Consider the following 22,167-nt stretch of genomic DNA (forward strand, 5'->3'; position numbering starts at 1 on the left):
AATTTGAAGTCCATCTTGAGCTTGAAGTCATGGGTTGTCATCATCTTGACTCTCACATCTCCCTTATGAATCGATTTATTGTTTCTGATTTTATTGATATATATGTCCTATATAAAAATACTATAGGTTCCTCTATAATTAGTTTTCTCTCTGCCTTAAAAAAAGGAAAAAGCCCCCCGAGCTGGCCAGGCCGCAGCCCAGCCAGCGACCGAGCCGGCCTGCCCCAGCGCCCGACGCCCGAGCCGCCTCCATTTCGGTCGCCCGTTCGCTCCCCTCTCTCTCTCCCACACTGACCCGCGGGGCCCGCCCTCTTTCTTTCCCCTCCTCCACGCCTTGCCAAGCCGGAGCACAACCGGAGTACGCCCGTCGCCGCGATCTTCCCGAGATCACGCCCCGAAGCCTTCCCCTCGCGCAAGTTTATGTCCTAGAAATAGCTACGCCCTTCCTCTCCCGAACCCCCTAAAACCCTAACCCAAAACCCACCACAGCTCGCGCCCTCGCCAATCGCATCTCGCTGCTGCCGCCGCCGTTCGCCGCCCCACCCACCACCGGTGAGCTAAACTCTACCCTCAAACCTTGTCAGCACCAACCCCTCGATCTCCTACACCTCCCTAACATCCTTTTGATCGCCCTCGACGCCTACAGGGAGCCGCCCGAGCATCTACGCCGTCGCCGGAGCACGTCGATCACAGGAGCTTGATGAGCTCGTTCCGCTCGTCTCCGCCGTCTTCAACCACCACCGAGACCGCCCCCGACTTCCCCAAGCTCTGCCACATCGCCCCGACGCCACCGCCTTCCTCCCCGACGACCGGAGCCGCCGCACCGCCATCTCCCGAGCCGCCGTCGTCTCCGTCCGTCGTCGCCGTCCGTTGTAAGCCCGAGCTCCCCTCCACCGTTAGGTCGTTAATCTAGGGCCTAGATTAGAGTAGCGAAGGGTTAGATTTTTTAGATTAGATCGGTTTTAGTTTTGGTTTAATTCCGGTTTAGTTCCTGGTTTAGTTAGACCGGCCCGATCAGTTTATTTCTGTTAGCCCGTGGACACATCTATTTATTAAACGCTTAGGCGCTGTTTAGTTTTAGAGTGCTCACTATTTCGGCCCGGTATCACCCGTCTGTTTTGTTTTGTTTTTTTTTCTGTTTTTAGCAGAATAGTTCTATTCTTGTACAATCTGTATCTTTTAGGTCGTTTAATATTTTTAGTTGATTATCTTTTTGTTAGTTTAAAATTTTCATATAGTTTCTGTAGAAAATAGTTTCGGCCATGTTTAAGTTTTAAAAATTGTTTTATATTAGTTTTAGTCAGATTTGTATTTCTGCTATAAATTGAGCTAGAATTAATATTTTTAGGTGATTCTTTTTGTCACTGCTTTGTTTTGACCTTGCCTAGCAGTAGGAATTTATTTAGGTATTTTTAGTCTTTATTAAAAATAGTTTTACACGAAAACAAGCTTTTCTAGTTTTTTTAGCTTGCTGTTGTTTTCTGTTCTTCTAGTTATTTTTTAAAAAATTACCTCTGTCATAGTTTATTTTAGATTAGTTTCTATAGTTACAGAGGGTGAACTTTTATTTACAGAAAAATAAAATGTTATTTTATTTATTTTCTTCTCTTGCTAGTTGTTGGCTTGAAGTTCAATTGGTTTTCTTTGGTTTTGGTTTGAGTGCTTGTGTGATTTCCTTTAGCTTGCTGTAGTGGAATACTTATTTGTGCTATTGTTTGACTCGATAGAATTCCCGGAGTGCGAGGCCTGCTATTATGAGTCGCTAGCTTTCGAAGACCGTCAGCCAGGCAAGTCATTTGATCATGTTTTACAATACCTATGATTTATTGCATTAGTAGTATTTCCTCCCCACCATGCATGCAGTAGGATAAAATTGAATAAGTCTTGAGTAGTATCATGTGGTAGGTTCACCCAACTCCCCTTGTTACCATTGCCCGGGACGATGTAGTTTATTTTGCTATGCTCGTAGACGGGGTTGGTTGAGAGATTCATAAGGGAGATGTGAGAGTCAAGATGATGACAACCCATGACTTCAAGCTCAAGATGGACTTCAAATTCACTACTGGGTGGAGGACGGTTGACGGGCACCCTGGAGCAACCAGCGGATGGCCGGGATGCATGGAGAAGCGCCATGACATATTGCGGAAAGCTTCACCCAGCCACGAAGAGACGGATGGATACACCTTGACCGGAAGCTTACCTGTGCAGCCGCAAGCCATTATGGGCTCTGGCTGGGTTGACCTTAGGCATGACTCTGGACGGACGGTGCCAGCATATGTAGAAGAACGGTAGGACATGGATGGGCACCGGCAGTGCCCAGAGAAGCTCTACGGAAGACCCTGTTTCGTTCGTCCTGTCTTCAAACACCAGGCAGTGCGAGAACATAAAGGAGGGAACGAATCTTGCGGGTAAAGTGCACTAGACTCTGTAGAGTAACAACCTAATCGATTAGCCGTGTCCCCGGTTACAGACATTTGAGCCTCTGGAATTGGAGTATTTCGGAAATCTCAACACCTAACTTAATAAATTAAATGAGGGGTTATTTAATAACTGGGAATGAGACATTGGTTGGTGGAACCATCTCAATAACAACCAACATTTTTTTAGTAATTGCAAACAAGTCCTTTGTTGTAGGAAAAAACTGGCTTTTTCGCAAAAACTTAAAACTTAGAGCCCCACAGCCATATTGCATATAGTGTTAGCATTATTATTGTTGTTCTCTCTATGACTTGCCGGCATATTCAAAATGCTGACCTACATGGCTGCAACGTCTTATGTTGCAGAGGAGTTTTCCGACCAGGAGTGAGGCTACGATCCATGCTTGGTGATTGCCCTATGGAGTCGGATGAACTTGCTTATCGTCTACGCTTCCGCAGCTTTATTTAGTTTATTTCTCATGAGTTGGCCTTTGGTCGAATTTATTATGATGTAATAAAGACTCGATATGAGAATCGTGTAATAAATTCAGGTGTGATTGAACTTTGAATCTTTTCATCAATGTACTGTGTGTGCCAGCATGATCTTGGGATGGTACAGCTACACAGAGACTTGACCGATTTCAGGTCAGGTCGCTACAATAGACCCCAGGGCCATAGGTTTCACTAGTGGCTTCTCTCAAGAGCATAAGTATTACGGTGGGTGAACAAATTACTGTCCAGCAATTGATAGAATTGAGCATAGTTATGAGAATATCTAGGCATGATCATGCATATAGGCATCACGTCCGCGACAAGTAGACCGACTCCTGCCTGCATCTACTACTATTACTCCACACATCGACCGCTATCCAGCATGCATCTAGAGTATTAAGTTCATAAGAACAGAGTAAGCATTAAGCAAGATGACATGATGTAGAGGATAAACTCAAGCAATATGATATAAACCCCATCTTTTTATTATCGATGGCAACAATACAATACGTGTCGTTTCCCCTTCTGTCACTGGGATCGAGCACCGCAAGATTGAACCCAAAGCTAAGCACTTCTCCCATTGCAAGAAAGATCAATCTAGTAGGCCAAACCAAACTGATAATTCGAAGAGACTTGCAAAGATAACCAATCATACATAAAAGAATTGAGAGGAGATTCAAATATTGTTCATAGATAATCTTGATCATAAACCCACAATTCATCGGATCTCGACAAACACACCGCAAAAGAAGATTACATCGAATAGATCTCCAAGAGAATCGAGGAGAACTTTGTATTGAGATCCAAAGAGAGAGAAGAAGCCATCTAGCTAATAACTATGGACCCGAAGGTCTGAGGTAAACTACTCACACATCATCGGAGAGGCTATGGTGTTGATGTAGAAGCCCTCCGTGATCAATGCCCTCTCCGGCGGAGCGGCAGAAAAGGCCCCTAGATGGGATCTCACGGGTACAGAGAGTTGCGGCGGTGGAAATAGGGTTTCGGCTCCTGTTCTGATGTTTCCAGGGTATATGAGTATATATAGGCGGAAGAAGTTGGTCAGGAGAGCTACGAGGGGCCCACGAGGGTGGGGGGCGCGCCCAGGGGGGCAGGCGCGCCTCCCTGCCTCGTGGCCTCCTTATTGATTGCTTGACGTCCACTCCAAGTCCTCTGGATCACGTTTGTTCCGAAAATCACGTTCTCGAAGGTTTCATTCCGTTTGGACTCCGTTTGATGTTCCTTTCCTTCGAAACACTGAAATAGGCAAAAAAAACAGCAATTTGGGCTGGGCCTCTGGTTAATAGGTTAGTCCCAAAAATAATATAAAGTATATAATAAAGCCCATTGAACATCCAAAACAGATAATATAATAGCATGAAACAATAAAAAATTATAGATACGTTGGAGATGTATCAAAAGGAGAGGAGGAAAAGGATAGTATGAAGTAGGACTCCTACTTCCTTCCCCTCCCCCTCCTTCCTTTCTCCCTTGTCCAAATATGGTAAGGGCAGAGGGGGGGCGAATTGGACTAGGGGACCAAGTAGGATTCCTCCTACTTGGGCGCGCCCTAGGCTGCCTCCCTCCCTCTCCCTCCTTTATATACGTGGGGAGGGCACCCCTAGAACACACATCAATTGTTCCTAGCCGTGTGCGGCGCCCCCTCCACAGTTAATACCTCGGTCATATCGTCGTAATGCTTAGGCGAAGCACTGCGCCGGTAACTTCATCATCACCGTCACCACCCCGTCGTGCTGACGGAACTCTCCCTCGGCCTCAGCTGGATCTAGAGTTCGAGGGACGTCCCCGAGCTGAACGTGTGCAGATCGCGGAGGTGTCGTGTGTTCGGTACTTGATCGGTTGGATCGCGAAGACGTTCGACTACATCAACCGCGTAACTTAACGCTTCTGTTTTCGGTCTACGAGGGTACGTGGACACACTCTCCCCGCTCGTTGCTATGCTTCTCCTAGATAGATCTTGCGTGATCGTAGGAAATTTTTGAAATACTACGTTTCCCAACAAATGCTGCCGAGGACAACTGCTCGAAGGGAAGGAGGTGGAAGAGGGGAACTACTCGAAGGGCAAGGAGGTGGCAGAGGACAAGGGGCTCACAGAGGGCAGCACGATGAAGAGGTGCATGGTCAGGGCGACGAATTTATTCCATTTTCATGAGGATGCATGACGAATGCACTCGTGCAAGGTGATCTTAGCTCTCGCTTAGAGTTACTACTAATTCCCGATAGCTTCTGCAAGCACAAGACCAACATCCCACCTAAAGTCATTCTCAGGACAAACACTGGCTGCAACTAGAGGGTCATGCTCCGGAGGTCAATCATAAGTTAGCCTTTGATAAAGGGTGGGACGACTTTGCCGTAATTCACTATCTCAAGATTTGTGACCTCCTGACGTTCAAGGCGTTGATTACGGACACCTTCAAGGTGCACGTCTTTGACCTTTCAGGAAAAAAGGTTGTGGCCATGTGCAAGAAGCACGACGAAGCACTTGCCTTGATCCAGGATGTTTAATGTGTTCTCTTTAGTTATCAGACTGTGTGCTTAATATTTTGACTATCTACTTAAGACTGTTGTTATTACGACTATGATTGTTCATATGGTACCTAATGTAGTGTGAGTGGCTGTTCAAATTGCTCTGTTCTGCCTATGTGTGTGTGGGCGCTCTGGTAACCTCACCATTGAAACAAAAGGTTAACACACCGCATGTCTTGCACGTAGACAAAGAGCAGCACCTTGCATCTGGGCAACACATGCCTGGAACCATACCACGTGCTAGTGGTCCGCCTATAATGCACAATGGGTTTTACGGGCAAACAAATTAGGTGCAGTACATGGTTTTCTGCTTGCATTAGCTCAACCGGGCTCTACTCAGCCACAAATGCAAGGATGCCAAAAATGATGTAGGTAATCAAACATGCCTGTGGAGTATAATATTCGGCACTCTCTCATAGTTTGGAGTTTTGTATGAATTGAGTGTAGCATGAATTCAATATGGTATCGAAGCCAAGAGATCTCGAATTCAAAACCCTGATGATGCAGTATTAAAAAACAGAGTATGCGGTCTAAATCAATCCCACGTATAATGACTAAAAGAACATAGACGTGAAGTGGGGGTGTTCAAAATCCAGTAAATGCAATAAAAAATTGTGGCCTGCTCCCGCTTCTAATGCCCACATGGTAACTCCAAAGAGAATAGACATTAGGGCAACCGTTGGAGTATTATGTCCGGCCTTCTCCCACAGTTCTTTATAGATGAATTGGAAGGGGTATGAATTCAATATAAACCACATGGGTTGATACTCGGTGTATTTTACCGAAATTGTGATATCAATTTTGTAAAAAGCTACATCGCTGACTCTTGTCTTCAGTAAAACGTGTGCGAATGTGTATAGGGATGGGTATATCTGCATGTAAATTATGCATGATACTTCTAAGAAGTATATAGGGTAATTGTATTGCCCCTTTTATCACCTTAGGTCACCGCCCTGTAAGTTCCGTCCGTAGAATAAATCTTGTAAATGTAGTACTCCCTCCGTTCCTAAATAGTTGTCTTTCTAGACATTTCAAATGCTACCACATACGGATGTATGTAGACATATTTTAGAGTGTAGATTCACTCATTTTGCTCTATATGTAGTCACGTGTTGAAATGTCTAGAAAGACAACTATTTAGGAACGGAGGGAGTATTACTCAGTTCAGAAAGGTTAGTTACATTGGAACACACATGCTATTCTTCGCATTAAATATATGGATCTAGTCATTGTAGTCATGGTATGTGATTAGGGGGTGGATTAACAAGCTGCTTGGCTCGTTAAGGCTCGACTCATTAAGCTCGTGCTTGTTAAGGCTCAGCTCCTTAAATATAACTACAAAAAATCATGTTCGACTCTGTTCGTTTAAAGCTCGTGAGTGCTCACCTGCGCTTGTTAACAGATTACGAGGTACATTCTACAAATTAAGAGTGTGGGTATCCCTCCTCCAAAACAAATCTAGGGTTCGTGCCTCTCGCCGGCGCCGCCGCAGGTCCGCTACGTCTCCAGTGGCCTTAGGGCCATGGGGGCGCGGTGGATCTTGGCAAGGGCCGGCGGGAGGGCTTCGTTGTTAGTTGTTTCTTCGAGTTTTGTTAGGATTTGTGTCCTGTTCAGGAAGACGAGACGGCGGCGGCTCCCTGAAGATGGAATAAAGGTCTCCCCGCCTAGCCCCCGTTCCGATGGTTCGTCTAGAACGTTGGTGGGCGTGTCGAGGTGTATCTCCGGCTGATCTATCCTCGGTGGATTTGCTCGGACCTAGTTGTTGTTCGTCTATGTTCTTGTGTCTTCGGGTTGGATCCTTTCGATCTACGTTATTCTTCATCGGTGACGATTGTTGTTCTGGTGCGCTGGTCCTATGAGGCCTTAGCATGACGACTTCCCGACTGTCTACTACAACTAGTTGTGCCCGACTCCGGTGAGGGAGGGGCGATGACGGCGGCGCGCCTTCTTTTTTTTTGCGGGTAGTCGTCGCTAAGTGGTCTACGGATCTGGATGTAATTTTTACTATTTCTGGTGTTTGTTGTACTGCCATAATTGAAGATGTATAGATCGGAAGCTTTTTCGAAAAAAAAAGTGTGGGTATAATTTTTACGAAGGAACGTGGTGACTAGAAGGAGGTGAGTTAGTTTGCCTCCTCCTATTGGTTGGGAAATAGGTCGATTAGATTGACTAGATGAGTCAAGGTACCATGAAAATAAAAAAATATGTGAGCTTAACGAGCGAGATACACTCAAAAGGAGAATCAAAGTAACGTATTCCCCAAATATACGCCTGTGATTAACACATGTATACAAGGAAGAAATTAAAGACGCCCTAAATTAGTGCCATATATAGAGAGAAGATGTACGGAAATTAATTTACTAGCCAATCTAAAAAAAAGGTGCATTGGCACAATATCTTCCGTGGTATATAAGCCGAGCAGAGCAGAGGGCCATGGCCAAAGCCCAAAAAGACCAGCAAGATAGACAGCCATGGGCACGGGGCTGGAGATCTCCGGCGAGGTGCAGTACCGTGGCGATCCGGTCTTGGTGCCGCCCCGCCGCCCCACGCCGCGCCACGCGCTCTACCTCTCCAACCTCGACGACCAGCGCTTCCTCCGCTTCTCCATCAAGTACCTCTACGTATTCGCCGCCGACGCCGCCGTCACCGCCGAGGCGCTCCGGTCCTCGCTCGCCGAGGCCCTCGTGGACTACTACCCGCTGGCGGGGAGGCTCCGTCCCGGCGACGGCGAGGAGGAGGGGAAGCTCGCCGTGGACTGCAATGCCGAAGGGGCGCTGTTCGCCGAGGGCTCCCTACCCGGGCTCGTCGCAGCCGACTTCCTCCGCGGCGGCGGGGCCACGCCGCACAAGTCGTGGCGGAAGCTGCTGTACAGGGTCGACGCGCACGGCTTCGTCGCCGTGCCGCCGCTCGTCGTCCAGGTCAGTCACCAGTTGCCACTCTGCTCTGCTCTGCCCTGGATCAATTAGTTAATTAACCAATAATACACTTTTTATTCTTTACAAATAAATTTCCCTTGCAGCAAAAATGATTCTCCCCTACACTAATTATTCTTCACAAATTTCCTTTGCATGCATCTATAGATCCATCCATTTATCACTGCTTGGTTTCTGTACTTGGTGAGGAATAAGCTTGATTTTATGCTGTAGCTGCTGTTCCTGCATGACTTGAAAAACAACAGCCTAGTGCTCGAGTACAGTTAATCATATAGAATTAGTTTGTTAATCAGTGCAGTACGTCCAAGAAAAATCTGTGTAGTGGGAGCAATTAAGATTGTTGCTAAACTATGTTATCGTCCCAGTAGTTGTGTGCTAGATGTATGATCAGTGACCTGCAGAGTGCAGAGCTTAGGAGACAGCAAAGTTGGCGAAAAAGCAGAGATGGTAGATTGGGTTAGGAGAGTCCAACCAACCTTTCTCAAAAGCTCTCATCTTTGCCTCGCCACCTTTATTTTCTGAGGCACACTTTGTCCTTCCAAACAACCCAGTCCACTTGCATGTTGTCAAGTTTATCATGATTAGTGGCAGATCCATGCACGATCTGATTTTCTCAAATTATGCTTTGTTCCTCAACGACTTGGGTGCCTGTGTATATCTTAGCTAGATCAGAATGAGATCTTCAGGGGCAATCTTCTCACTTCCAAATTTTCAACAATCCTTATCATATGATATCTACTAGTACTAAGAGTAGTATATATGTAGACCTGCAGTGAGCATCAGCATCCTTGATCCCCTTTGTGCTGTTCTAGGATTGTTGAAAATGAAACTAGAATCTAATTAAACTGTTTATTCAACTGAAAAATAATCTACAGTACTAAACAGTAGTACTACTACACTCCACTGAGGTGCTGCCTTTAACTGTGGCTTTATGAGTTCAGTGGGGGTGGCCTGTCCTCCCTCAAACTGAATTCTCACCTGCTGCATCTCGCCGATCCTCTGCAAATTTTGTACTGGCAACACAGTAATTAGCACTTTCTAGTACTAGATCATGTGTATGTTGCAGTGCCATCACTGTCAAGCTCCCGGCCTGACTAATCATCATCATCACCATCGTGATCTTGGTCATTCATGTTGCGAGATAGATCTTTGATTTAGACCTGCAATCCAGTGCGCCACTGACTGACAAGCACATGAATGGCTGACATGGCATGACAGGTGACCCACCTCGGCTGCGGCGGCATGGTCCTGTGCACGGCCATCAACCACTGCCTCTGCGACGGCATCGGCACGGCGCAGTTCCTGCACGCCTGGGCGCGCGCCGCCAGGTCCGACATCGCCGGTGGCGGTGACCACCCCGTCGTCCATGACCGCCGCGCCCTGCGCCCGCGCTGCCCGCCGCGCGTCGAGTTCACGCACCCGGAGTATTGCCAGAACGCCGTCGCCCACGACGAGCCCACGCTCCTGGAGCACCTGCTAGGCCAGCCGCTCTCGCCGGTGTCCCTCACCTTCACGGGGGCGCACCTGGGGCACCTCAAGAAACAGTTGCTGCTGTCGGCGCCGGCGCTCAAGCGCTGCACCTCCTTCGAGGCGCTGGCGGCCACGGTGTGGCGTGCATGGGTGCGCGCGCTGGACCCGCCGGCGGCGCTCCGCGTGAAGCTCCTCTTCTCGGTGAACGCCCGGCGGCGCCTAAAGCCGGAGCTCCCCGAGGGATACTACGGCAATGGTTTCGTGCTCGGGTGCGCGGAGTCTACGGCGGGGCAGGTGGCGGCGGTGGCTGCGCCGGCGACGGTGATCCGGCTCGTGCAGGTGGCCAAGGAGCGCGTGGACGACGACTACGTGCGCTCCATGGTGGACCTCCTGGAGGAGTGCCGCGTCGGCGCGGGCGGTGGAGCCAAGCCGGACCTGTCGGCGAGCCTGGTGATCTCGGCATGGACGCGGTTGGGGCTGGAGGACCTCGACTTCGGCGGGGGCACGCCGGCGCACATGGGCCCGCTCACCAGCGAGATATACTGCGTGTTCGTCCCGGTGGCAGGCGACCCCGGCGGCGTCACCGTGCTCGTCTCCGTCCCGCAGGCGGCTGCCGACAAGTTCGAGCACTACTGCTGCAACCCTGTTGAACTCAGTGGTGTGGAAGAAACGGACGGCGGTGCCATTGCCGGTATGCTGGAGCGCGACGAGCAGCACCAACCCTGTCATGGACATGAGATCAAGATGGATTACTAAAGTAATCCTAGCATAATGCCCAATCTCAAGTTGTCATGGAACATAGGGATGAACTTATGTAAATTTTGTATTTGGATCTTGTTCGTCTGATCCATCAAAAATTTGAACATGATCATAAGCATGCTCATCGTCGTCAATCAACAACTTAAAAACACAGCCTGCTCGATCCATAATTATATCTAGAGCATTTTCCTGTAATTTGTAAATTATATTAGTCTTTTGAATCTAACTACTATAAATTTCCAGGAGGGAATTTCTGGAACGAATTATTAGTGAAAGCAAACTAAGGCAAGGGAATGAAACTTTTACTGGCGATTGGATTTGATAAAACACAGCCTGCTCGATCCATCATCTTTGCATCAAATCAAATCGTTTAAGCTTTATTAGCTTTTGCATTATTCCACCGACCACATGGATCGGTCGACCGACGCAAGTCAAAGCAATCCCTTCTTTTATGCTGCGTACTACTGGCTCCAACGGTGCATCCATCTCTCTTTTCATCACTACTAGTACAAGGTCAAAGCTGCAAGCTTTTGCAGATACTTCAATCAAATCTGCTGCACGTAGCTTTTTCGTACCACCTAGCTATCGCGCTTGTCTGCCAACGAGTGATCCACGTCCTTACACATTATCTAATTTAGCCTAACAATCCGTAATCTCTAAACTTTTTTTTTGGTTAATTCCCGGTTGCCTAAAGTTTTATTCCTAAATCTTGGTCAATTAGATTTGCACATATTTATAAGCTAAATTGTGGTATTAAAAGATGTTACGAAATTTTGGTGTTCGATCAATACTGATTTTGGTCTCCTTTGTAGATACAGGAAGATTATATATGAAGCGAGACTCTGAGAATGGTTCCATATTGATTCGAAAGTCTTAGGTTACTCTCGTTAAGATGGGAGCACATAGTGCGACATATTGGCTCATGGGCTCTAGGCAGCCTGGATTTTTTATAAACGAAAAACTTTTTTTACAAGTTTCATAAACATTAAACGGTTCTTCTGGAATAAATATAGATATTTATACATTTTTAAATAATATGTTTGATTTGTACGCTACGGAGAAGAGACTAATTTGTGGCTCCAAAAGGGAAAGAAAAAAAACTATATTTTGCCCATGTATTTATCTTTTTTTCTGTGTAGATCAAAGATCTGTTGATGATTTTTTTCTATACATGCATTTATATTTTTTAAAAGAGATTTAATTGTTTTCAAAATAAATAAATAAATACGAGCTCAATGAAGCTCGGGAGGTATTATGACTCTTCATCGGTGTATTACGCTGCATGGTAAGGGTTCCATATATTTCTTTCCTTGGTTGCGTGGTATTTTGGGGTAAACCCCTTGCATTATCTGGCAGGCTTGGCTAAATGCTCTGGAACATGCACAACTAATTAATAATTTTGTTCAGTGATATTGAAACTTGTGATATTTGTATGCTTGTATTGCAATCTTGTGTCACTCTATTCACAAAGAAAATAAATCTTGTGTCATCACCATTTGGCTACCTTGGTCAGCGAGCTTTATCTATAAACCCAGGCATAATCCTCCCTATGAAAAAGAGACTTTTTACGGTGCATCATACTACCCAACATAGTGGTAGTATTTAGTTGATCCAATGGTCAGTATTGATCAATAAAATTTTCACTCAAGGACATATTAGTAATTCTCAATAAGAGGTAGATTTATTCTTTCTTAGCTTTAATCATAATTATATTAATCTAATTAATTAATTTAATCCCATCTGACGCGACATTGTTCCTCCGCTGCTCGTGAGGCCACGCCGCCGCAAAAATCTCCATGCGGCTCGCCGGCGCAAGGACCTCCGCTATACCCACTCCCTTGCAGCCAATGCTTGCACACAGAACAACACGGCTTCATGTGGCGCTCGGTGCACTAGCCGATTTGATTTTTATTTAATGAGTAGCAACGGCAACGCGGCTGACAGGGCGATGGCGAGCAAGGCGGCGCGGGTGTGCGACGGCCGTCTGAAGTGATGGGTGGGGTGGTGCTGCGAGGTGATTGACAAGTTCGATAACTCCCTCGGTGCACTCCCAAGCCTCATTGCGAGGAGGCACGAGCAGATGCATATGCGGCCCACGTTACAGCTACTCCCTCGGGCTGCCGGAGCTGCCCCGCGAGAGAGGCACGGCGACGGCGACGAACCTGGTTCAGGCGCATGGTGCGGAACCCCTGATCGCAGGCCAAGAGCGTCGGGCAGCTTGTCGGCCCGGAAGTGTCCGGCGTCGACTCGCCCGAGGAGCAGAAGGGTGAATGGAAGACTTATCAACTGCCCATCTTCGATCCCGCCGTCGTAGAGCTCTGCTCAACGCCACCGGCCTTGTAATCACAAGGTGAGTTGATGCAATAAAGACAATCACAGGGGACCATATGTGCTTGTGGCCATCAGCAAGCGTCTCGCGTGCGCACTTGTGTTACGAGAGCAAGCAGTGATCTGATTGTTGCATATGTGCATGACGTGATTGTCTATCCGGCCGGCGGAGCTTTTCCACATCGTTGTGTCCTGTCTACGTGAGGGAAATTCCAGCTTGGTGCACGAACCGAGGCGTCAGCTTTGCTTCGTCGGCGGCCGTGGCTTGTCGCCGAAAAGTACAGGACGGCTTGCCGGCGTGGACTGGGCAAGAGATGATGGGAGGAAAGGTTGGCCATGGCGGGGAAGAAACCTGACCGCGCGATTGATAAATATTGAAGTACCCAAAATGCCCTAACTAGTAAATATACTACCCAAAACCTGGTGTAGTATATGGACTCATCTGGGCTCTTCAAACCATAGAAACGAACGGCCCAAATTGACTTGATGCACTGTAAAAATTCTCAATGTAGCTATTTGTGGGGAGTGTGCACTAATGAGTTTAACTTTATGACCAACTTCTTACTTCTCGCAAAAAAAAACAATTTCTTACAATTTAGAGGACTCAACGAGTATAATGAGGAGTTATAAAAAGACAATAGAGATAAGTAACACAAACTTAAACTAATATGAAGGAATCAGCCGCCTCTAATTTCCCTTCCCTTCAAGGAAAAGTGCTGCTAACTAAGACATACTCCACTTTGTGTATCATGCGTGTTTTTGGTTGGACATGGGATCTAGCAGAACTAGTTAGCATTGCCATTTCCATGTATATGAGGCATCATCTTTCGTTGATATTTGCAGGATGCTATTCCATCAGTTAGTATGTAAATCCATCCCATGGAATCAAATTCCTTTCCTCAACTAAAGAACTTGACACACGGGGGAAGATGCCATGCAGTATCATAGAAGTTGAGAGGCTCGCCCAACGCGCGACGCGTGGCCGCTCAACCTCACATGAGGAACAAGCGCTGCCCATGCCAGCAAGGTTTGGAGACACTGAAAATGTTTCGGAGAGAAAAGGGAAAGTGTTTCGGAGAAACCAGAAGTGTGTGGGAGTAAATTATCAAGCCGGAAAAGTTTTGCAGTACGTCTGGAAATTTTTGAGTAAAAATCGGTTAATTGGCAGATATCTGATTAATCTCTAATCCCTAGCCCACTGAAATGCTAACGATAAGCGATATTCCAAACATTGAAGGCATGTAACTCAAAATTAAATTAATGGACTGATCAGTCGCTCCAACTTCTCTTTCGATTTTGGAAAAGTGATGCTAACTAAGACATACTCCACTTTGTATATCATGCGTGTTTTCGGTTGGACATGGGATCTGGCAGAACTAATTTGCATTGCCATTTCCATGCATGTGAGGCATCTTTCTTTCGCCGATCAAGGCAACTAAAATCCGATAGATTTTGTAGGATGCTATTCCATTAGTTACTTCCATCACATACATGGAGTTAGTATGTAAATATATCTCATGAAATCAAATTCCTTTCCTCAACTAAGAAACTCGGATAGGAAAAACTCTCCCGTCTAGGTTGCACTGGCAAGCGCATGGACTCGCCTCCCCTCTACCTACCGCTCCATTGGCTGGTGGCAAGAAAGGGAATCCCAGTGCCTTCGCCCAGGCTATTAGTTTAGGTTAGGGTTTTTAGGGGTTGTCTGGTTGGATGCCTGACCGAACTTGCCTGGCCTGACCACCTGCCTCAAATGTGACCATGTGTCGTTTGGTTGCTACCATATGTGTTGTTTGGTTGCTATCCTGAGTGACCCTCTTACTTGTCTGGCCTGAGTTACCACTAGCCATAATTAGCCAGACCGCCCTCCGATAGTGTGGTTAGCTGAGTCAGGCCTCCTATTTCTTGCGCCTGGGTTAGGAGGGGTTCTCTTTCTTTCATCGCCGTCAAAAACAAAGGCTACCAAAAAAACCTTTACTATCACGTGCCTGTTGCATCACTTGGAATTAAAATAGCCATTCTTTTGCATAAATAGGATAGGTGTGGAGTTCTTTATATAATAATTGTACTGTATCATGTCAGTCGGGCTCAGACACAAAACAAACAGCACCGCACTTAGGCTGCCTGGTCAGGCTAAAATCTTTTGTTTTCGAGGCTACCGGCAGGCACCACATTTTTTCAGGCACGTAGCTCAGTGTAGCAATCAAACACCCCTTGAGTCATCACACGTGTGGCACTTGGGCGGATGGAGGTGCTTCTTCTTCGTGTTTATCTTTCGGGCTCCGAACCTCCTTGAGTTTGTCCATCTGGACGTAGTTCGCGGAGCTCCGACATAGATTCATGGCATCTCCTTCGGGGCGTGGAGGTTAAGGTCTCTGATTATAGTGTCGCGTTAGCAGCATCCTGCAGTAGTGCATGCTTAATACATCAAGTGTACAAAGCATAGCCATTGCAACTAGTATTGGTAAAATTGAACTGGACATTTTATACATGGTAAATTATGAGGGGTAGTTGTTGGGGCACTTCATCTGGGCCAGAGTCTGCCCCAAGTCGGCGGCGTCGGAGGCAAGGTGTTCCACCGGGTCGAAGTGTGGATCAGTAGCTGACATGTGTACCTACAAGCAACAAGTAAATGTTAGAAGCTAAACTGCAACTTGTAGAAATGATGTAAAATACTCAAAGACATTGGTATGGAAACTAACCTCGATGGTAAACAACAACATCGCCGATTGTGGCCATGTGTATGTACATGGAAAGATGTGTCAACTACAAGAGGGTTAACATCCACCAAAAATAGGAATGATAATTAAACGACAACATCTTCAATGATATCTTCATTGCGACTAGTAGCAAGGTAGCAAAGGGAGGGAGTAAAAAATGGATAGAACTGTTTACTACAACAGGCTTAGCATCAACCTAACATATGCATTGTAAGTTTGTAACTGGTATTGCTGAAACTGCACTGGGAAGTTCAAACTTGAACATAATAGTGTGCATTACTCAAATAAAAAAGGCACGTGTTAACTATAGACAAACTAATAAAGGAATTTAAATTGCTGATGAAATTGAAATTGATAGAGTTTAGCATCACAAGGCAAGTGATGGTAGATCATAGAATGGCCCATTTGTCAAAAAAATGTAGGAAAAATAGCTAAGACGGGTTAGGAGTGTTTACTACAACATTCTTAATATATCAACCATACAAAACATAGCCATTGCAACTGGTATTGGTAAAATTGAACTTGACAGTTCATACTTGGTAAATCCCGAGGGGTGGTTGATGAGGCACTTCATCTGGGTTCAGGGCGTGCACCAAGTTGGCAGCGTTGGAGGCGAGGTGTTCCTTCGGGTCAACACTCACATCGGCCACCTTGCCATCAACCGCCATCGGCTACTTGACCTCCGCGTGATATGTGGTTGGGCTTACGCGTCGATGCTTTGGAGTAGGTGTGTGAGGATTTGAAGGCATGAGGGTGTTTCACATGTGCCATCTAGCAATCAGGCCGGGGCGGTGATGGAGATCGGTGGGTTACCTGACTAGATCGATTAGGCTCGGGTAGAACGTAGATGTGGTTGAAGCTGTGGTTGCAGCGGAGGCGGTATAAGATGCCGGAAGGGGGGAAAGGGTGGGAAGATACTACTGAAATGTGATGCGTCGGGATGAGGTGGATGAATAAATTCTAAAATTTCACGCCTACTGAAATTTGGCTGCGGAACTCAAAACTTATGCAGGGAAAACACAGAACGCAGATGAAGAAGCGCATAAAATACTCGTGCGTGAGAAAAGAGATAATTGGCAAATCATGTCTCCAAAAAATTGTACATGTGTATTTTATTAAATCAGTCACGGGCAGTTGTGATGGTACATACGCGATGTTAGAAAACATCGCACACATATCTAATTAAGGGATCAGTAATGCATCGCGGAAGATGAGGTTGAAGTAGGTCTTTCACGCGTAGTATGACGTGCTGGAGCTGTCGAGGTGGATAGGGACCCGGGCCTCGATGTTGAGGTCACGGATGGCGGCGCCGGAGGGCTCGGGGCCGGCGAAAGGGTTCGACGAGCGGGTTGTGGAGGAGCCTGGGGAGGACATGGCGGTGCGGCTAGGGTTAGGGTGTTTTTTTTGTTGGGAGAGGGAGAGGAGGACAGCGGCGGCAGGGGATGCGGCGGCTGTAGAGGGAGGCGCGGCTGCGGGGTAGGGAGTGGCAGCGGCGACGGGTGGCGCGGCAGGGAGCAGCGGGCGGCGGCGCTGTAGAGGGAGGCGTGGCGGCGGCTGCAGGAGGCGCGCTACGGGGCGGGCCGAAGCGGGCGGCGGCGGCGCAGTGTAGGGGAGGGAGGAGCGCGGCGGCGGTGGGGTGCAGCGGTGGTGGGTGCGGCGACGGCGCGCTTGAGGCGGCGCGGCGGCGAACCTTAGGGTTGGACCGAGAAAGATGATACCATGTAGACGAATAGTTTGCAATACAATAAAGCGTTGTATTGATGGGGTGCTGGTGCACGTATATATAAGTACAGGGTAGGCCTCAACCTCAACTATACACAACTAGGAGGTGGGCCACAACACGTAATACATGCAACACAAATATATACACAACACGAAGGTCCTTCACAACAAGAGCCAAACAGGTTAAACTCAATTGATCAAAGGTTATCAATGGTGAAACGACGAATGCAAGTAAATTTTTGACAATATGAGGAACTATTAAGACATTGTCAGGAATAAGAGAACGAGAGGAAGCAGTATAGAAGTTTGGCCGGTGTAAGAGATGGGAAATGTAGAACCATTGCCAACGGTGACAATTGAGGAAGAAGAAGAGGGGTGAGATTTTGAAGCATACATGGGTGAGAGGCCATATGTGTTGTGGCTCTTAAGTCCATGACCCACTAACCGACGGTCGATGGAGTTGCGGCGTTGTTCATGGCAGTGAGGAGCACGGAGCAGTTCCATGTCGGTGTGGCGCCGTAGGCGGGAGTCAATAGAGGGTTGGTGCCAAACGCCTGGCCTTTGTAGCAGGGCGAGGAAGATGAAGGACTGGGCCTGCGGTAGCGCTGGATGCCGCGGCCCAGGAGGCCAGCCCAGTGTTGTGCCGCATTGACGGCGGTGCCTGGAGCTCCTAGGCTTGCCCCATGTAGGGGTTGCAACAAACCTAGGGGCCAATCGAGGAGGACACCCTGCGCTAGAAGTTGTCGTCGTTGCGGTCGCCACCAGAGGCGCCTCCGTCGGTGTTGTTTCCATGCCAGGTCCGAGCCACGGTGGTGACCAGAAGGGTTGGAGCCGCTAGTGGCGTGGGAGGGCACGCCGCCGTAGAGTGCACATGGATCTCTTCTGGCTGAAGGACATGAGAGGGTTTTGCATGGTGACAATGATCGTGATGTCGGAGAAGAGCGGGCTGAACCCACAAACACAGTTGAGGAAGAGCGTCTTGTCGGAGACAGGGGTGCCGACGTCGCTAAGGGCATCAGAGAGCGTCTTAATACGGTGGCAGTAGGCTGTGATGGATAGGTCGCCTTGGACGAGACCATGAAATTCCACCCCAAGGTAGATGACGCAGGTCATCTGATTGATTGTCGAGGAAGAGGTTGGTGATGAGCATCCAAGCCTACTGAGCCATCTGGTCCTACCCTATGATAATGTCGAGGATCTCATCAGAGATGGACCCATAGAGCCACGAATGGACGATGTAGTCCTCGCGAGTCCAGTCCGGGGTGCGGTCCGCCTCAGTGATGGCGTTGACGTGGGAGAGCAGGTCATACTTGCCGAGGAGCACATGGATCAGCATGATCCACTTGGTGAAGTTGTTGGTGTGGAGGTCCAGGGTGATGGGGACGTGGGTGCGAACACTGGCCATGTTGACCGCCGGAGAAGCAGCAATGGGCATGGCGGCCGGGATCATGGCGCCGGAGGTGGAGTTCATGGTGACGGGGAGCAATGTGGAGGTGAGGCAGGGCTGATGCCGGGTGCGGTGGACATGGCGTGGTGGCGGTGATCGGGTCAGGGAGCGAGTTGCTCGGGAGAGGAGGCAGGATCGTTATGCAAATCACGCCACTTGAAGGGCGGCCCTGGTAAACAAGATGAATTTGAGAAATCCCTAACCGAATCATACTACAAATATTCAGTAGGATATCATGTTACTTCCCTATTACATGTGAAATGAACAAAAGGAATACTTTAACCGAAAGTACTTTTGTAGTCCCGACCTCAAATGAGCTCGGATGAACAGTAAAATCAAGAAATATTAAAAACTATTTCAAAAATCCTGATTTTTTTAGTGACAAACACGGCGCGCGCAAGAGGGGGGCGTGTCGGTGGCTCAACCGCGGTACCCGGCCGCCGCCGCGAGCTCGAGGACTTCGATCTCGAGCTCGCCCGTCGCCGCCATGCCTCCTCCGGCAACTGGTCCGCGGGGAGCTCATCCGGCCACTGGTCCGCGGGATGCTCATCCGCGGGCGCATCGAGCTCGCGACTCGTTCCGGTGAAGAGGGAGCCGGAGGAGGCCGTGCCCGATGCGCCGCCGCGCCGAGGCGTCATCGGGCCCGAGGACTACCTTCCCCCAGGGCAGGAGGAGCTCCTCGAGCGCGTCGTCCTCGAGCGGTCGGCGGGGGAGCAGGAGGAGATGGAAGAGCGCATCCGGCGCGAGCTCGAGTACGAGCGGCTCTTCCTCGAGACGGGCGTCACGGCATCGCAGGCGCACGCATCGAAGGAGGCTGGTGGAGCAGGCGAAGCTCTACATCGAGGCCGACTCCGACTCCGACTGATCGCCGCCGGTGGGCAGCTACCGCAGGAGCTCCGGTGAGCTCAATTTTGTTGTAGTGGTGCGGTAGCGTAGGCCCTGTCTAGCATCTCTGACCTTTAATATGTATGTATGTGGAGTGTACGAACTTATTATGCGAAGAAGAACCATCTATGCGAGCAAGCTCGGCGAGCTGCTGCTTAAATTTCTCGGGCGAAACAACTTTTTTTTAAATATTACGGGTTTGTTACGGTTTCTGTTCTGCCGCCGCAGTTTTCAGCATGCATAAGCGTCCCCGTGCGACCTGCAAACATAGTTTACAGTTCGGCAAAATGCGGGGTCTGCTAAAATTGCTCTTAGGCGGGCCAGGCTGATAGAGTGCACAGAAAGTAATTTGGCAAGGTTTTCGGCAGGTTAGTTCGGCTCCTTTGTTTTCTCCTGGGCTATACATGTCACTGCCCAGCTTGGCTCGATCATATAATTCCGCCACCGCTAGTATTGATCCCGTCTCCAATTCTGTTGTGTGGTTAGTGAGAAAATAAATTTTGTTCCGTTAGTTTCTCCTAACCAAAATTAGGCCATAACATTATGCTCAACCATGAAACCCTCTATTTATGGCTAGTACTGATGCGTGACCTAAAAATTGTTTCAGACCTGCTTAGACCAATCATGAAATCCTATATATATGGTTGTCGTGTTATAATTATAAGAGAATGATATGTGTTCTGCATTTCATTCCATCTCGGCCATCATATTCTCATTGATTAAGGCAACTAAAAAAGTATACATTTCGAAAGATCAATGATATTTCATCACTTACATGTGTGTGTGTGTGTGTTTTTCTAAAAATAAGTTATTCAATACATTTGTTAAACTTTGAAAGTGTAAGTAAGAGTTTATGTGGTTGATGGAAGTCCCTCTAGGTTGGCGCATGCTCAAAATTTGTTTCCAAATAAAATAAACATATGTAATCAAATTCATGATAATACATTTAGTCAAACATTCATAATTTAAGAAAATAGTATATTCCATATAGCTAGGTTTAAAACATGCAGGGTGTACACTCCTAGGAAGTTTACAATGCAAATGTAGCTAGCTATACACCGATATGTGGTGCATGTACAAGCCGATACACATACACACAATACTAGCACAAGAGAGGCAAGCAAAACGAGCCAACCAATATAGATGTTGGTATATATGGACCGATCTTCTGATGTGGTGCATGCACTCTGTTGGAATCACGCTGAAAAATAAAATGCGCTGCAAACCAATATAGATGTTGGTATATATCGACCAATCTTCTGATGGATGATTAATTAATGCACACACACATATATATCTTGTCTTGGATCATCTGATTATCAGTACTTCAACATGCCCCATCTGTACCCATGCTCATAGACGAGATCTTGTGGGTGGTTGTTCCACTGCCGTTGCCCTGGTCGTTGTTGCCCGGCCTGGTCCCAACGTCCTCATGTGACACCATGGATGACAGCCCACTTCCAGTGTTCTTATGGAAGATCCTGCAAACCACATACTCCTGCCAACATACATAAATTGAATCAGTGCAAATAAATTATGGTCAATAGCTAGGTGTGTACGTATGTATGGATGGACGACCATGTTCATGATTTGACTACGTACAACCATACTCTATGTTTAAATATATACCTTGGAAGACGCGTTAATGGAAGCGGCATTTGTGATGGCGGTGGGCAGGCCGGTTGTTGACTGCTTGCCGATCTCGAGCCTGTACTCATGCATGACCCAGTTGGTCTTCTCCCCGCTGGGAGCTCTGCCCTTGTAGAACACCAATGTCTTCTTCATGCCGATGAGCATGGACGTACAATGTGGATTGACGATCTCCTTGTCCTTACCTGTGGTCTTCCAGTAGCCGGCCTTCGTGGCCTGGTTGGTTCGTATCCCAGTGGGGTACTTGCGGTCCTTCTGGCAGTAAAAGTACCACTCGTTCTCCCCCATCTTGGCCTTCTTGGGAAGCTCCCATGGCTCGTTCTTGTTCACGTCCACCTCACCGATCGCCGTGGCGTCGAACGCTGGGTTGAGAATCTTAGGGGCAAGGTAGGAGGTGATGATCTCCTCATCAGTAGGGTGGAACCTGTACCCCGGTGGAAGCTCCAACTGTTGTTGTTGCTGCTGAACTTGAAGGTGGTCTGCCATGGTGGAGGCTCTATGGGATCGCTGTATGCAACTATGGAACGAATTTAATGAGCTAGATATATGAGGGGAGGTGCTTAAATAGGAGTGAATGCGTGTACTGGCAAGGCGCTTGCCAAAGAAGCATCAACATTTTTGCCTTTGTTTAATTGCGTTCCTCCTGGCAGTGGATGGATAGAGATAGCTTCCTCGTCTTTACAACCGTGCGCCTGTTGTCCTATTGTCAGCGCCTCACCCTGGTAGTGACAGGTGATGGGTCTCTCGAGCTTTTCTAGGCCATGGCCATGCCAGATTGCACAATTGGTTTTGTTTTCATTCTTG

At 47.8% G+C, this 22,167-nt stretch overlaps 2 protein-coding genes across 2 annotated transcripts; one reads left to right on the top strand and one right to left on the bottom strand.

The window, feature by feature from the left end:
- Window positions 1-7,875: 7,875 nt before the first annotated feature.
- On the top strand, window positions 7,876-10,809 carry LOC123077181 (alcohol acyltransferase 9). The gene is made up of 2 exons (XM_044499398.1): window positions 7,876-8,370; window positions 9,604-10,809. Exons 1-2 carry the CDS (start codon window positions 7,924-7,926, stop codon window positions 10,609-10,611), a joined length of 1,455 nt encoding a protein of 484 aa, XP_044355333.1. The 5' UTR covers window positions 7,876-7,923; the 3' UTR covers window positions 10,612-10,809.
- Window positions 10,810-20,704: 9,895 nt separating this feature from the next.
- LOC123073994 (NAC domain-containing protein 100) lies at window positions 20,705-21,875 on the bottom strand. The gene is made up of 2 exons (XM_044496961.1): window positions 21,343-21,875; window positions 20,705-21,211 (listed from the first exon to the last, which is right to left on the bottom strand). The coding sequence occupies exons 1-2, from the start codon at window positions 21,847-21,849 to the stop codon at window positions 21,041-21,043; spliced, it is 678 nt and encodes a 225-aa protein (XP_044352896.1). The 5' UTR covers window positions 21,850-21,875; the 3' UTR covers window positions 20,705-21,040.
- Between the last annotated feature and the right edge of the window lie 292 nt (window positions 21,876-22,167).

This window comes from Triticum aestivum, chromosome 3D (genome assembly GCF_018294505.1).
Source record: "Triticum aestivum cultivar Chinese Spring chromosome 3D, IWGSC CS RefSeq v2.1, whole genome shotgun sequence".
NCBI lineage: Eukaryota > Viridiplantae > Streptophyta > Magnoliopsida > Poales > Poaceae > Triticum > Triticum aestivum.